General features: G+C 41.5%; 1 protein-coding gene across 2 annotated transcripts in view; it reads left to right on the top strand.

Moving 5' to 3' along the window:
• Positions 1-17,715, top strand: part of reln (reelin) — a 399,693-nt gene that overhangs the window by 203,696 nt on the left and 178,282 nt on the right. For both annotated transcript variants that reach the window (XM_068059265.1, XM_068059264.1), the window contains exon 19: positions 9,182-9,343. In XM_068059265.1, coding sequence (XP_067915366.1) covers positions 9,182-9,343 — 162 coding nt within the window. The remainder of the gene's footprint in view (positions 1-9,181; positions 9,344-17,715) is intronic.

The following is a 17,715-nucleotide window of genomic DNA, read 5'->3' as shown; positions in this document are numbered from 1 at the left end:
TCCGTTCGGAGATCCGAGGCCAGACTCTGGTGTGGAGGGGGAAGGAGTGACTTTTTAGGGTGGGGGTGGGGGAGCGCGAGGAAAACTCTTGCTATTGGTTGAGGGGATGGTGGGAAGGGGTTGAAGGTCAAAGTTACTAAGGTTCAGGGGGTATTCGGGATTGGAATAAAGGTGTTTTGGGGCGAGAGGGCAATTAATAAACTGATTAGTCATTTGGGGTGGGTGGGAGAGGGGATTGGAACTTTGAATAAAATTTTAATTTTAATACCTGTCCTTTTAAAAATCTAAATACCACGGAAGGGTCTGAAGCCCTTTAAAAATTGTGCCTGCGCAGTGGCGTTGGACGCCGTTGTCGGGGATGGAGCGCCCACCCCTCTACGTCATCGGGGGTGGGCGTTCTACCCCCTCCATGTAAATGAGCCACCGTGCCAAATATCGCTGCAGCTTAGCGGTGCACATCTCCAGCGCACGCAGTGTCATTTTTGAAGCTCACAGCAGAGATCGGCGGCGAGTTGGAAAGATTCAGCCCTATACCTGAAGAACAAAAAATTGTGTTTCGTGAATCTATGGAACATTGTGCACTTATTTGATGCTGTAAAAACGTCATTCGCTTTAACTTCTCTCCCACGCTTATAAGAATGACCATAGTTACTACTGAATTTCATGTAATTTCAATCTTTTATATAGGTCGGGCAAAAAATAGTTTCTATGTTCCAGGAATAGGTAGAACCACTATTTTTCCTTTCAATGTTGAATCTTGATGCTATCCAAATTTTAAATTTCGCTACAGCTTTATCAACCTTTTCCTGTAGAATCATAACAGCGTGTTTTCTTTCACTTCTATGGGCATATTTTTTGGCAAAGGTTTTGAGCTTTGCGAACAATTGCCAGGCAGAATTTAATTTTTTGTTAACATTTATAGTCAAAACCTTGGTTTCCTTTCTGGAGCTTTCTTCATTGCAATTTTAAAGATTTTTATATTACATTTTAACACATTGTAAACACTATGAGGAGATGAGGACATCGACTCTAACAACAAATTTATTTTAATGCATTTTAAAAATTAAAAATAATTGGCACCAAATTTAATTATTTTAATTTTCAACCTTTATGTGCTTGTAGAGAATTATATTCAGAAACGGTGTCTTCTCTGGTGACCCAACAAAAATCAATTCTCAATCTAATGTTGTGATAGTAGGGTTTGTGTTCAGTGAGCTAGTGAGTTGGATACACACTAAACTTCAGTTCAATCCTTCCATCTACTCGGGGCAACTCACTTGTGAGGAGTTCGGTTGCAGCATTGATACCCATCAATATTGCTAACAACCCTTTATTATATATTTCATTGCCAATCTGATTCACGATAGGAGGTGTCGAAGTGAAGGTTTTTACAAACCTTAATGTGACTGGAGCCTAAAACATTTCTAAACATCTGAGATTAAAACAAGGCACTATTTGGATGGCAAAATCTACCCAGTTGATCTATATTTTTGCATGTTTCCAATTTAATATACAGTAATTTCCACTTTCCATGATTCGTTGCAATGAGTTTAACTGCACTGTATTATTTGAGTATGTTGAATTTTAAAATTTTAAAATTCATTAAGGTATAAAGTCCATGAAAGGTGATGTATGTATATAATATATATAATATATATAAAATAAATACATACGCACATCTGGATTACATCTTGGATTAATTAATACAATTATGTCATTAACTGTTAGAAAGTCTTCCTATAGCTGCTGGGGTGGATTGAATTGCACATGCCGGTAAGAAAGAATGAGTCCTCCAAAATACAACACATTTTTTCCGTTTCAAAATGCAGTTTTAAAATAGCACAATTGGAGCAGAAACATTGATCACTAAATGTTACCACACCGTTACAAATTGGTAATATAAACACCATTAAATGGGAGCCATAAATGAGATGAGATGTTAAAGAGCCGCAGGCCCTAGGGCTTCTAGTTGAACATGCTACTTTAAAGTCTTATCTGTTATAAACTACGAATTGCTGCATAAGGGTGGCAAAATCATTCAAGAACGAAAGGATTTGGCAGCGACCAATTACTTCCAACCCAGCGTGTCACACTGATGGAGAATGCAATGACATTTCTGCAGATGAGCACAGAGAATTAGGCCACGGAATGCTCATATCTGAGATGAATTGACCTAACTACATTTTGTAATTTGTGATGATGTAGCATCATATTGATCTTTCTGCCACAAGATGTGGTACCCGGCTGTAGTAAATCTATTGAGTAACTGAGTGATGTATCTGGAGGAACCAATGCATGGGTTATTTCCAAAGTCTCATAAATACTAAGTAATTTCAGCTAAAAGGAGCATTAGAGACGATGTAGCGGAACTAATATCACCCACACATGACACACTCCTAGGCTATGGGAAACCAGAAATTAGGTTTACGGTAATATGCTGCTTCTTCCTCCTCCTCTCTCACCTCCTGCTTCTCCCTAGATGAGCTGACTCCTTCCAGGTCCTCACTGTCCTCAAGGTCCACACCACTCTGGAGGGCCATGTTATGGAGAGTGCAGCAAACTACCACAATGACTGAGCCCTTGCCCGAGGGTATTGGAGGGCATCACCTGACCCATCCAGGCACTGGAATTGCATCTTAAGAAGCCCAATGACCTGCTCACTGGCTGTCCTACTGAGCAGGTGGCATTGGTTGTATCGCCTCTGTGCCTCTGTCTGGGGCTCCTGTAGAGGGGTCAGTAGCCATCTGTTCCTTGTCTCCTAGGATCCATCCATGCACCTTGGGAGTTGGAGTGAAGATGTGAGGCAGCATGGACTTGCAGAGGATGAAGGAGTCATGGCAGCTGTCAAGAAAGCGAGTGCACACATGGAGGAAGCTCTTTTTGTGGTCACAGACCAGTTGGATATTGAGGGAGTGGAAGCCCTTCCTGTTGATAAATCTGAGTGGGCAGTCACTGGGTGCCTTGAAGACCACATGGGTACAAAAGAGGATGCCCTGCACCTGGGGGAATCCAGCCATGGAGGCAAAATCCAATGCCCTCTGTCCTGCCAAGGCCATGATTGTTGTTAAATGAATGTTCTGTCCAGTTCTGGCAAAGAGAGCATCATTGACCTGTAAGATGCAGTGGTACGCAGCCATTTTTGAGATGCCACTAAGGTCCGCAGCTGATCCTTGGAAGGAGCCAGCAATGAAGGTTTAAGACTACAGTGACTTTGATGGTCACTAGCAGGGCAAGGCCACCAGTGCTGCGAGATATGAGGTCTTCAGTGACAAGGGCAATGATGTCATAGAGTCATTTACGGCACAGAAGGAGGCCATTCAGCCCATCAAGTCTATGGCGGCTCTCCACAGAGCTATCCAGTCAGTCCCACTCCTCGGCTCGATCCCCGTAGCCCTGCAAGTCTATTTTTCTCAGGTGGCCATCCAACTTCCTCTTGAAGTCGTTGATCGTCTCTGCTTCCACCACATTTATGGGCAGCGAGTTCCAGGTCATTACCACCCACTGCGTAAAAAAGTGCTTCCTCACATTCCCCCTGCATCTTTTGCCCAAAACTTTCAATCTGTGTCCCCTACTCAGAGTAGTATTTGTTACTGGGAACAGTATTTCCTTGTCTAACTTATCTAAGCCTGTCATAATCTTGTACACTTCTATTAAATCTCTCCTCAATCTCCTTTGTTCTGAGGAGAACAAACCCAGTTTTTCCAAGCTAACCTTGTAACTAAAATCTTCCATCCCTGGAACTATTCTGGTAAATCTCCTCTGCACCCTCTCAAGAACCCTCACATCCTTCCTGAAGTGTAGTGACCAGAATTGGACGCAACACTCCAGTTGGGGCTGAACCAGAGCTTTATAAAGGTTCAGCATAACCTCCCTGCTTTTGTAGTCAATGCCTCTATTTGTGAAGCCCAAGATCCCATATGCTTTAATAGCCACTCTCTCAATATGTCCTGCCATGTTCAAAGATCTATGCACATGAACTCCAGGTCCCTCTGTTCCTGCATACTCTTTAGAACTTTGCCATTAAGTATATATTGCCTCCCCCTATTCCTTCTGCTAAAATGCATCTGCTCACACTTGTCAGGATTACTTTCCATCTGTCACCTCTCTGCCCAGTCTGCTAGCCTATCGATGTCCTGTTGCAGTCAGTTCAGATCATCCTCACTGTTTTCCACACCTCCAAATTTGGTGTCGTCAGCAAATTTTGAGATTTGACTCTGTATTCCAAGATCCAAGTCATTTATATATAGCAAAAAAAGCAGTGTTCCTAGCACTGACCCTTGGGGAATACCACTGTCTACCATCCTCCAGTCTGAAAAGCAACCATTTACTACGACTCGCTGTTTTCTGTCCTTAAGCCAATTTTTTTTTTCAATTGAATACTGACCCTCCTATTCCATGAGCCTCAATTTTCTTAATCAGTCTTTTATGTGGACCTTATCAGATGCTTATTAAAAATCCATATAAACAACATCCATCGCATTCCCTTCATCCCTCCTCTGTTACTTCATCAAAAAATTCAGTTAGATTAGTCAAGCATGATTTGCCCTTTGCAAATCCACGCTGCCTATCCTTAATCGAACCTTTGCCTGTGACCATTAGCCTGGAGAGTCGCAGTCTGCTGCGGCACTGATTCTCGGCAGTAGATCCTGTTTTGAGAGTTTAGCCTCCATTACCTTCCTGTATTTCTTTCCTCTCCCATGCTCTTCTGATGCCTGGGATTCTACCCTTCCTGCAGAGGTTGTTGCCCCTCATCGCCACTGATCCCAAAATTTGACAGTCGTGCCCCCATTCCCAGCTGGAGCCTTCCTTCTGGGAAGCTGGCTGCCCAATTTTCCTTGGAATCCTTGCCCCCTGCTCTGCTGCTCCCACAATGCCAGAGGGTGCTGACCTCATTCAAAGCCTGGGCGCTGAGTGCCCGCTCTCCCTGCCACCTGAGCAGTGCCAAGGGCATCCTCTTACCAAGCATCAAGTTCTCATTTACCCTGCTGACAGTCCAATGAGGCTGGGGTGTTGCCCTGGGGCAGTCATGACTGGCTCCACTCTTTACCCGCCTCCCTTCAGCTGATCTATTTCTGAAGGCATGGGTAACCTTTGTGCCCCTTTAAAAATTTAAACTTCAAACTTTGATAGGCTCTTAACAAGTTTTTAAACAGCTTTAATTGGCCTCAATTGGGAGGAGAACAGGATTCCTGTCCCACCCTCACCCCACCCTGGTGATTATTGCCAGTGCTGAGAACAGCATCTTGAAATTGACATGCCAGCTAGCGCCACTATTTTCGGAGACCCCAACCTCCGTCGCCGACTTCAGCGGGCCAGGAAATTCAGACCAATGTTTAGAGAGCACAGGCATGTATACTGTGAAAGAGCTTCCTTCTAATTTCCATCCTCTCCCTGTCTGTCAATGGATGAAATTCTCCTTGATAATGCTTATACTGATGGTGTGATGCCCATTTCAGGTCTATCATCCCTGTCTCTCTTTTGCACTGAGTATTGTCATCGCTATTGTTGAGTTTTCTGGAAGCTGATAACACTACATGTATTCATAGAGATTGTAGCAAGAAGTTTGAAGGAACGGTGTGTCGGACTCATCAGGTCATCTCCATAATGTATAATGGTGATGACTTGTCAAATTCTCATAATTGAAATTTTAAAAAGCAGTTTAGAAGGAATGAGCTCTCTCTGAAATATTGTCAGTGGACAAATTGCTTTTCCTGATTAGATGGCTAAGGCAACCTTGGTTGTCTTATTCAGTTTAAAGACTTTTTTAAAGTGAATTTTCATGCTTATGGAAGTTAGTGTTGGACAATGGAACACTGTAATTTCATGCACAATGTTTCAACAGTTGTTTGTGGAGTACTCTGCTCTGAATTATCCCAAGAATTGGTCTAATGTAAAATCTGTATTATAATAACAGTGACCCATAGTCTAGGAATTGCTGTTTGGCGTCATGCCGAATGCCCAGAGAATTACTGAAATGAAAACAAGAAATGCTGGAAATACTCAGCAGGTCTGGCAGCATCTGTAGAGAGAGAAGCAGAGTTAACGTTTCAGGTCAGTGACCCTTCATCAGAACTGACAAATATTAGAAATGTAAAAGGTCTTAAGGAAGTAAAGCGGGGGTGGGGCAAGAGATAACAAAAGAGAAGGTGTTGATAGGACAAAGTCACAGAGAATAACTGACCAGAAGGTCATGGAGCAGAGGCAAATGGTATGTTAATCGTATTGTGAAAGACAAAGTGTTAGTACAGAGAGGGTGTCAATTGACAGAAAAATGAACAGCCCTGGCCCCAAGCACAAACATGAAAAAAACCAGTGGGTAGGCACAGTTTAAACAAACTAAAATAAAATAAACAAATAAAAAAGAAAAAAGAACTACAAATAAAAATATTTAGAATTACTGATCCTCAGTAGCAAGTGCAATTTAGCCCTTACTTGCCACCTCGCTTCTGAATGCTGCAAAATTGCTGTGCACTGAAAATCAGTCTGAGCACTACAGTGCTGAAGAGGTGTCAATCATTGACCTTGTCATTGCCACGGATAATAGATGTTTAAAGAGATGTGACAAAAATAAAATATTATTGTTTTGTTAAGATTACTTTGAATTCACCTTTGATGGCTATAGCATACACTGGGTTAATGCTAATTTCTGTTGGCTCTTTCTGAAAGATCCAATGGTATGTCTTGGTCTGGCGGGACAGAATTCAATTAATGTATGTTTGAGTTTTGGGGCTGGATTTTCCCTCTGTGGGTGGGAAACAGAACTTATGACTATTTATGGGTTCTAAACCCACCCCTGGGGGAACACAGTCACTCATTGGGATTGTCAAGGGGGCGTCCCCTTAATTGGCTGAAGACAGATTCATCATGCAATTAAGGATGGTGGGCCGGCTCTCGAATCTGGAGGGCCAATCAGAGGCCTTCCAGCTTGAAAAGAGCAGTAGGCTGTAATGGAAGGTAAGTGAGGGAGAGGACACTTCAAGATGGAGACACCCTCTCGCCAAGCTTTTTAAATCTTTAATTGAAAAATGGGTGTTGCAGCCAGGCCACCACTGTGCAGGGGCAGGGGGGTGAGCCCTCTTAAAGGCAGTCTGTGGCTGCTCCTGCACCCCAGGCAGGTAGGGAAGGCCTCCAGGCCTGTCTGGAGCAAACCCCCCACCCCCCCGCTGCCACCCACCAAAGTCTGCCACCATGATGCCACCTCCAGCCACCTAAAATGGGCCCCTCCACCTATGGGAGTCTGGAGGATGACTGGAAAATTGCAGTTGGCCTCCTTTAATTGGCCTCAATTAGGCCCTTAATGAGCCTAATCGGCTATCCGCTGCGCCTTTGCAGGCAGCCCTACTGGCACCGATCCCACCTCTGCAAAAATGACCCCGAGGCGGGATGGAGCCAGAGAACTGGCACATCAGCTGGTGGGGCTATTTTTAGCTCCAGTCTGCCTCTGAATCCAACCTCAGCAGGAGCTGAAAATCCAGCCCTTGGTTTCTGACAAAGGAGAGATTTCTAAGCTAATGTTGATTAAATGTAGTCATTGATATCAACCTGTTGGCAACTAGATTATTACAGCGGTAATTCAATTGAAGGGCCAATATCCTGTGTACCTTTTTACAGTACAGTTTGAATGTTAATAAGAAATGTACTTTATTCATGCCCTGAAACATGTTGGTTAAGCACTTGGCACAGATCAAAGGCAAAGCCAACTGCCGTTGGGAGGGTCTTGTGATTTTGATTAATCCTGCCCCTTCTTGCAGTTTTCAATGCTAGGCGGTAACACTATAATTGGCAGCTTTGTGACCAGAAGACTCAGATTGGGCTTTTATCTGCCATTATTTGAGCATGACTAGTTGGTCTACAGTCCAAAGGCAGCAAAGGGTCTGGGTAGTTTGAGTTTGTGGTCGAGTTTCACCTTGTAAACAGGGGTAATTTTAACCCTCCCTGTCTGACAGAAACCAGGTGGGTGGGCAGTTAAAATACCCCAGGTGACTTACCTGTCAATTTCCTGCTCTTCTCAGCTGATGGCATAAACACCCACTGAAGCCATTGAATCCTTCTTTAAATATGTAGATTGCGATCTAATGACACCCACAGGCCCCAACTGAAGTTTTAACTCTAGCCTGAGCAGATATTCAAGTCCAAAACCAGTATACCAGTGGACGAAGAAATGGCTTCCCATCTGCTAGAAACTCTTTTGTTGTTGTCAATTTTATCCTTATTTCTCTAATCCCATACAACCAGCACAGATAAGTATCTGCATCTCATGCCCAGCTCTTACAATGCACTAATCATACCACACTACTTAAATCTAATCATCATGCCATAAAAAATACACATGTATTTTGAGAGGGCACAAGGAAGAGCAACAAATCTGTTCTCCATGAAAAGAGGATGCCCAATGAGAACAGATTAGAGAAGCTGAAGCTACGTAGTCTAGAAAGAAAGCAATTAAGGTTAAGGGGACGTATTATGAAATAATAAATGGTATAGGTAAGGCACATTGTAGAATATTACTGAGGTCGGGATTAACCTGAGGCAGTGGCTGGGGAGAGTTTGGAATCCATGGCAAAGATGCAGAGTTTGTGATGGTAGTCAAAGACAATGGCTTTGCTCTTCCCATTGTTTAACTGGAGGAAATCTTAGCCCATCCAAGACTGGATGTTGGACAAGCAGACTGACAACACAGAGGCAGTGGAAGGGTTAAAGGAGGGAGTGAAGAGAGAGAGCTGGGCAAAGATAGATCCTTGGGGACTCCAGAGGTAACCATGTGGGAAGAGAAGCCATTTCTGGATATGCCCTGGCTAGAAGCAGATAGGTTATAACTATTCTGCTCCACCAAGTTGTACCCTGGGAACTATCATGGATTCACCAACACATAATTGTAAGTTGAGCCTACTTATGTGCTAAGATGAGAGGGATGCAGTTTGCCATTGCGACATTGAGTTACGTAGCCTAGTAAATCACTGAATTTAGAACTCATTTTAACCTCACGTTTTCATTTGCAGCTGCTGAGCGCACTTGTGCCACTATAAAGAAAATCCAAGATTCAGAAACATTACACTTTCCAAACAATTTCACTGTAAATAGCACTTCCCCGCTGCTGATGTAACCATATTTTAATGCAGACTACTAAGGATGGGTTTATTTAAGGTAGTAAGTGTCCTGCCTCTCACTTCTTATTCCCCAGGTTCCTCCAGTTTACTCTTCGCCTGGGTAGCAAGTATGTACTAAGCACGTGCAAGCCCCCTGACCAGCCGGGAGAAGGGATTCTACTGCACTATTCTGCTGACAATGGGATCACATGGAACTTGCTGCAACACTATTCCTACCAGAATTACCATGAACCACGGTAAGGAAAATCCACGTCACTGTATAACACTTCTATTATTTAATGCTAACAAATTAAAAGGTTTACCAACTTTTCATGCTGTTTGTTAATTTGTCTGGGATTTTACCTGTGATCCTCCTGTAACTCTGATTTTTTGAAAAGACAATGAGTACTTTTCAAGTTTCTTTCGTGCACCCAAACTCTGGAACCATTCTTTAGTTGACATACCAATCTCCACTTTCCCAGATGGCAAATTTGTCAATTTCAGCCAGAATCAGAATCTAGCCATCATTGTCGATGATATTAGCGTACAAATAGCTGTTGTGTTCAGACAATTGTCCTCTGCCAGCTCTCAATGCAAGGCTGGGTAGGATAGCCTAATCCAGAATGGGCACACAACTATAAATGGGTTGAGGTTGAGGGACTTGGTTGTAGTTGTCTAAGTGAAACCCTGATTAGCACTTTGACATGAGCTTCATTATTCAATGATATCTTCTAGTACCAGAGTCTTGAAAGGTTTCATTTGAAGGTAATGAAGGTGATTGGGTTGATGGAAAAGTGTGAATTATACATCCATTCATGTGGACAATGTATTAGGTGTATAAACAGAAAATGCTGGAAATATTCAGCAGGGCAGGCAGCCTCTGTGGAGAGAGAAACAGTTAACATTTCAGGTCAATGACTTTTCATCAGAACTGAAAATGTTACAGATGTAGTAGGTTTTAAGCAAGTGCAGAGTCAGAGAAAGGGTGGGTGGAAGAACAAAAGGGGAAGGTCTGTGCTAGAGTGGAAGGAGAGATTAAATGACAAAAGGGATGATGGTGCAAGGCAAAAGAATGTGGCAATGGGACAAGTAAAGAAATAAAAGATGGGTCGAGAGGAGCACTAAATGGCAACAGCAGAATCATTACAAGCAGAAGCTGTCAGAAAAAAATGGGAGCAGTGGTTAAAATCAGAAATTGTTGGACTCCATGTTTGTCGTGTCCCATTATTGGAGTGCAGATTTTCCAGGAAGACGTGGTAAAAGTGACTTACACCATTACTTACACCACACCAAAAGTTTCTGCCATTTGTTCTGCTCTGCCATTACCCTCACTGATTTCCATAGCTTCTCCCTATTGAAATCAATAATGATCAAGACTTCCCTGAATGGACGCATGTTTTCTTATTGCTGCTACTTAGACTGGGTATGGGTAGCTTGGCAGCAGTGTGATTTCTGCAAGATTCTCCAAGAACTGCTCATTTACATGAGAAGTGCAATTTCTGCACGATTATCTCTAGCATTTTCCCAAATGTTAGAATTATTGTTTTACTGATTTGATGATTATTACTTATTGTATATAAATAATAACAGGAAAATGCCCTTGAATTTGATCACACAATGAATTAAAACTCTGCAATCTGCACAAAGTTCCCAGAAATATTCAGAATTTGAGCAAGAGCAACATTCGAATATGTTTTCAATATTTTTGAGGTAACAGAACAAATTGTAGCAGTTAAAGCTGCAGAGACCTGAGCCACATCAGCCTAATAAATAGCCATGATCACAAATCATCTCGATAATGGTCATTTGTCACTTTGAGATTACAGGATTTGAAAGGTGTTCACAGGGCTGACAATTGCAAACTGAAATCTATGAAGTGCAATCATGCAGTGTAATTTTCAACTGACAACAACTTTTGTGGGGAAGTGTTATATTTTAAATATACCTTTTTATCAACATTTTGCTTCCTCATAGAGATGTAATTCTTGGTATCGGTGGCATCATCGTGCCAGGGATGATTTTGTTCATAAACACAAACAACTCTTGACGAGCTTTACCAGATGCCCCTTTATAAATGACAGCCAACTGGTCATCTACAGTTTCCATCCAGTAACTGTCTAGAATTACTATTAATTAAGTTTATTACTATTGTGATAAATGTTGATACTATCACTGGACAGCTTGGATAAATCAGGAGATGGAAGTATTTGACTCGGTATGAAGGCTGGAAGCAGAGTCCTATTTAGTCTGACTCGCTCGACTTAGCTTGTGGTTGGTGGATAGTGTCACACTGAGGTGAAATATGTCATCGGGGCTGGAATTATGTAATCCTTTGGCAATCTTCAGATGGTACCGGAAATTACAGAAAGAAACGTCAAAACAATTTGTTATTTTGTTAATAAATAATCAATGTACCTATCAGATAAGTTAATCAGTATTGCAACACAATTTTCAAACAGAAGGAATCAACGTGCACTTCAGAAAAACTGAAGTGTCTGACTGATTTGTGTGCCTTAAATAAAACGAGACTTGCAGCTCCTTCCTCTCCAAACTCTTGGCGTGTGAGTTCTCATATGGTCAGTGGATGAAGTGTCACACTGAGGAGAAATGTGAGATCTGGGGGCAGCGGGGAAATTATGTAATCTTTTGGCAACCTTCAGCTGCTCCAGCAAATAAAAAAAACCTTATAGCAATTTGTTACTTTTTCAATATAAAGTAATCAATAACTATCAGATGTTGATCAGCATTACAGTACTTTTTTCAAACAGGTGTTATGAATTACCTTGTCGCCATAGTTCCAGTGGAACTAAAAGTTATTTGTCATAGACTCCAGCATAGCCATCCTGCCAGGGTTACAGGATTTTATCTCACTGAACTTTACAAATAATTCTCCAGGGCCTCACAATATTCAGCTACTTGTAATCCTTTTAAATGTTCAGAATTACACAGGTCTGAAGTATTCACCTTTGGCTTCTAAAATATCTCAAGAAATCCTGCTTCCTATCCACCTCCACCTTACTTTCACTAATTTTGTTCTCTAATTATGCATACTTGTTATTGACGAGTTGGAACAACCTCGAGTTGACAAACAAGGCAGGATCTTTGCAGGCTGTGGCTGCCTGCTGGGCCAGCTTTCTGCCTTTGCCAAGTCTCTCCACTGTTTGAGCTTTGTCCGCAGTGCCCATTGTGACTAGAATGGCAGCTGTACCAGGTTTCATAACTGTTCCCCAGCTGTTCTGGGCCCAATGATTTTGCCAAGAGCACTATTTTTGTGGTGTGTGCCACCTGTCCTAGTGGCAGCACTGCCAGTTGAATAAAACATACTCTGAGCACGATGCTGTCATTTATTCCATCCCTTTACGTTGATTTGCAATTAACCCCTGAATAACTATTTGCCTTCTTAATGTGATTAGATTTAATATTGTTTTTCAAGTCATTTTATTTTATTATGGTAGTTTTCTTCAATTAATTAGAAACATAGAACATAACCCAATGGGATAATAAATAGAACGTGCAATAGATTTATATGTCAGTATCGAGGCATTTTGGGATGTTAACACCATTCCCTGGAATTTAAACTGAGATATAATATATATATGACCACACTGTGTCTGGTTATGCAGAAGTGACCCCGTGTACACTTGCATGAGATAGATTTATTGCTAATCGAGAGACAGCTGATAGCGTGGAAGAGCAGGACCACCATATGCTCCCTATTCTTGCCTACTAAGTTTTTGTATGTCGGGCTTTCTGCAGCAAAAGACGGTTGACATCCTTCCATCAACAAAAGATGATGGTCATGCAAAAGATAGACAAGGAGTTTTAAAGGATATATTTTATAGCATAGCATCAATCTCATTCCACTTAAGATCAACTGTCCCTAGGTCAAACGTCCTTAAGATCAGTGTTTTTCTGCCTTAGTGTTCCATTTTAAAATCAATTTGTTTCCTGTGAAGGCAAAATTTCTGTTAAGGTGATTATTTTGTTTGATTATAAAGAATTAGTGTGATCAAAGTGGATCGCAAGACATAAGCAACTATGGAATGAGAAAAGGTGACAACCACTCTTTCCTCAGACAAAAAAGCGCTTTGCAGCCAATGAAGTACTTTTGAAGTGTAGTCACTGTTGTAATGTGGGAAGCATGGCAGCCAACTTGCGCACCGAAAACTCCCACAAACAACAATCTGATAATGATCAGATAATCTGTTTTTTTTGTGATGTTGGTTGAGGGATAAATATTGGCCAGAGCACCAGGGATAACTCTCCTGCTATTCTTCGAAATAGTGCCATGGGTTCTTTTACATCCACCTAAGAGGGAAGAGAGGGCCTCGGTTTAACGTCTCAGCTGAAAGACAGCACCTTTAACAATGCAACACTCCCTCAGTAATGCACTGGAGTGTCAGCCTTTATTTTTGTGCTCAAATCCTGACTCAGAAGCAAGTGTGCTACCAACTGAGCCACAACTGACACTGGTACTTGGACTTGACCATGTCCGATTTATCCTATTATGGGCGCCATTCCATCTAGTTAATCTCATGGTGAAAAGTTCTGTACAAATACTTCATAATTTCCACAAGCTAATGATGCAACACTTCCCTACCCATCCCCACATCTCCACTATTCAAACACCCTGAAGCATCTTGAATAGTAGGTGAATATACTGTATTTGGTCTTCTTAGTCTATACATACTTCTATAGCCTCCAATCTTTTTCACATCTAAATATTTATCTAGGTTTTTTTTTGAAGAAGTTAATCAGTCCAGCAGGAATGACCTATTCTGAGAATTTGTTCCACATATCTACTACTCTAGATGTCAGCCGTGGCTCTGTCATGCTCATGCAAGGAGAAATTATGAACTATATAATGAACTTATGAAACAAACCCAAACAGACTTGAGACGCATCAAAGCGTCCCCAATTCAAACTGGCCAATTAGGAGAAAGGGCAGCACGTTCTGGAACAATTGGAGCTGAATCAGTGTTGCTTAATTCAGTTATTAGTTCAAAAGTTCCAGCAAAGAGGAAGGAAGGATCACCATCATTAAACTACATGTAGGCAGTCTGGAGTTGGCCTTGATCTCGCTACCTGAAAAATCGAACCAGGCTTTCGCCATTGATCTCTGACTGAGATATATAACAAGAGAAGTCAGCAACAATGTATCCATCCTCCTGAACCATCCGAGTTTTTTTCTTCTTCAGTGAACCAAAAAGAAGGAAAACCAGGCCTGCATCATTTCAAGTCTTCGCCCCAGGGGAAAAGCAAGTTTTACAGCAAACTCTTTTTCAAACCATCAGACCTAAATGCATGTTATCTTTTAATCTCTATCTTTACTTGTGTGTGTGTGTATCTGTATGTGTGTGAGAGTGGGTGAAGTTGCGTATATTTTCAGATATTGTATAATAAGCATTTATCTTTCTTTTAAACTTATGAGAAAACCTGTAATTTGTCTATTGGTTGACCATTAAAACACTCAGGGGTTAAAGCACTTTTTAAAAACACTCTGTCTTCGGTCAGTTGTGAGGTGAAAAAAGGGGAAACCATCCCTAGCATCTTCCATCTGTCTGTAACAGCTCATTGATAGCACTTTCACCTGTCAGGGTCATGGGTTCAAGTTTCACTCCAAAGACCTGAGTACATAATCTGGTCTGATACTTCAGTGCAATACTGTGGAAATGCTGCACTGTTGGAGGTGCCATCTTTCTGATGATGACTGATTAAAAACAAGGCATTGTTTATCCTCTTAGCTGGACATAAAAAATTCCATGGCATCTTTCAAAGAAGACCAGAGAGTTCCCCCAGTGTCCTGGGCAATAATTATCTCTCAACCAACATCAGTAAAACAGAATATCTGATCATGGCCTCATTGCTATTTGTGGGACCTTGCTGTGCTCAAATTGTCTGCCGCATTTCCTCCTTTACAATGTGACAACACTTCAAAAAGTACATAATTGGCTGTAAAGCACTTTGCGATGTCCTAAGGCAGTGAAAAGCGCTTTATAAATGCAAGTTTTTCTTCCTTATTCAGTACGAAACAAGATCTTCTGATCCATAATATCACTTCAATGTTGTTTATTTTCAACATTCAGGATCATGTCTCCTCAATCCGTTTTCCAGTGAAAACAAATTCAACTCTGAATCTCTCCTCATTAGTTCTAACAGTGTTGTCCAATAGAAATTGCTGACTAGTGTGACTATGGCAACACAGTTTTAGCCACACGCACTAATTTTAGTGAAAAACACCTTACATATACTATCACAGTACAGGTAAATGTACATCACGTGTATATTTACGTAAACATTTACCATAATTCAGTAACCAAGGAACTAAAGCACTCATAATGATTACAGTACACTCACACAGTCTGATTTTTGTTCGAATATTTTATCAGCAACCACACAACAAAATTAAAGAACCCTTGCAAATATCATGTGAATATGAGTATTGACATGGTCATTTATTAATCAGAAATGCAATTAGCCACATCTGGATTCCTAATTAGCCAGATGTAGATAGTGGCTAACATTTTGGATAACACTGAGTTAGAGGCCCTAAGCTCCAGAATTATCCGTGTTACTCTTCTTCAAACCATTAATGTTCTTTTGAAGGTTGAGCAACCAAAACATTCCAAATGTGATTTCACTTCAAATGGTTGATTTTCTATTTTGCACTACTGGCACAGAGCATTGCATCCTGGGATTGCATATTGAATAATTGGTGTGGAGAATTGTACACCTGTTATGCAGCCACCTGATTTTCTATTGGCAGAAAACTAGGCAGACTGCATAATGAATACACTATCCTCGGTAATAAATATTTTAATTGAAACAGGAGTAGGCCATTTAGCCCCTCAAGCCTGTTCTGCCATTAAATGAAATGATGGCTGATTTGTGACCTAACTTCATAAACCCGCCTTTGCTTCATATCCCTTAATACCTCTGGTTTACAAACATCTATCAATCTAAGATTTAAACTTAACAATTGATCTAGCATCAATTAACATTTGCAGAAGAGAGTTCCAAACTTCTGCCACCCTTTGCGTGTAGAAGTGTTTCCTGATTTCACTCCTGAAAGGTCTGGCTCTAATTTTTAGGCTATGCCCGTAGTCCTAGACTCTCCAGCCAATGGAAATAGTTTCTCTCTATCTACCTTATCTGTTGCCCTTAGTATCTTGAAAACTTTGATCAGATCACCCCTTAAACTTCTAAATTCCAGGGAATACTCATAGTCATAGAGATACAGCACTGAAACAGGCCCTTCGGCCCACCGAGTCTGTACTGACCAACAACCACCCATTTATACTAATCCTACATTAATCCCAATTCCCTACCATGTCCCCACCATTCTCCTACCACCTACCTACACTATGGGCAATTTACAATGGCCAATTTACCTATCAACCTGTGGAAGGATCATTAAGGGCGGCACAGTGGCACAGTGGTTAGCACTGCAGCCTCACAGCTCCAGGGACCCGGGTTCAATTCTGGGTACTGCCTGTGCGGAGTTTGCAAGTTCTCCCTGTGACCACGTGGGTTTTCGCCGGGTGCTCCGGTTTCCTCCCACAGCCAAAGACTTGCAGGTGATAGGTAAATTGGCTGTTGTAAATTGCCCCTAGTGTAGGTAGGTGGTAGGGAATATGGGATTACTGTAGGGTTAGTATAAAATGGGTGGTTGTTGGTCGGCACAGACTCGGTGGGCCGAAGGGCCTGTTTCAGTGCTGTATCTCTAAATAAAAATAAAAACCTGCAAGTCTTTGGCTGTGGGAGGAAACCGGAGCACCCAGCGGAAACCCACGCGGTCACAGGGAGAACTTGCAAACTCCATTTATACTACCCTAGTTTGTGTAATCTCTCCTTGTAATTTAACTCTTGGAATCCAGTTATCATTCTGGTAAATCTACATTGCACACCTTCCAAGGCCAGTATATTTTTCCTAACGTGAGGTGCCCAGAATTGCTCACAATACTCCAGGTGTGGTCTAACCAGAGCTGTATAGCTGAAGCATTAACTCTCCCCCCCCTTGTATTCTGGTTCTCTAGATATAAAGGACCACATTCTGTTGGTCTTTTTGATTACTTTCAATACCTGTTCATGACATTTTAATGATTGATGTATCTGGACCCCAAGTCTCTTTGGACTTCCACTTTTTCTAGCTTTTCACCATTTAGAAAGTACCCTGTTCTTTCCTTGTTGTGCCCAAAGTAGATGACCCCTCATTTTGCGACATTGAAATCCATTTGCCACAGTTCTGCCCATTCACTTCATCTATTAATATCTCCTTGTAATTTTGTTTCCATCTACACTGCTTACAATGCAGCCTATCTTTGTGTCATCAGCAAACTTGGATATAAGGCTTTTTTCCAAAAATATACTTTATTCATAAAATTTGTAGAAGTAAATTACTTAACAGTTCAAATTTGACATTACATGAAGTGTAATAAAATTCAATTTCTTTCAGTACAGTTTGTGGCACTCTGACATACCTCACTACACTTACAATTACAGGTTATATTTACAATATACATTTCATGTCAAACATACAGCCTGAGGGGTTTTACATGGGTTCCAGCCCCTCAGTATACAATGGTGGGAGGGCCTTAGTGGCCTTTCCCCATTGAGCCTTTGTGGCGGC

This window comes from Heterodontus francisci, chromosome 27 (genome assembly GCF_036365525.1).
Source record: "Heterodontus francisci isolate sHetFra1 chromosome 27, sHetFra1.hap1, whole genome shotgun sequence".
In the NCBI taxonomy this organism is placed as follows: Eukaryota; Metazoa; Chordata; class Chondrichthyes; order Heterodontiformes; family Heterodontidae; genus Heterodontus; species Heterodontus francisci.
Note: the sequence above shows the minus strand (reverse complement) of the source record. Positions and strands in the feature narration are given on the sequence as shown.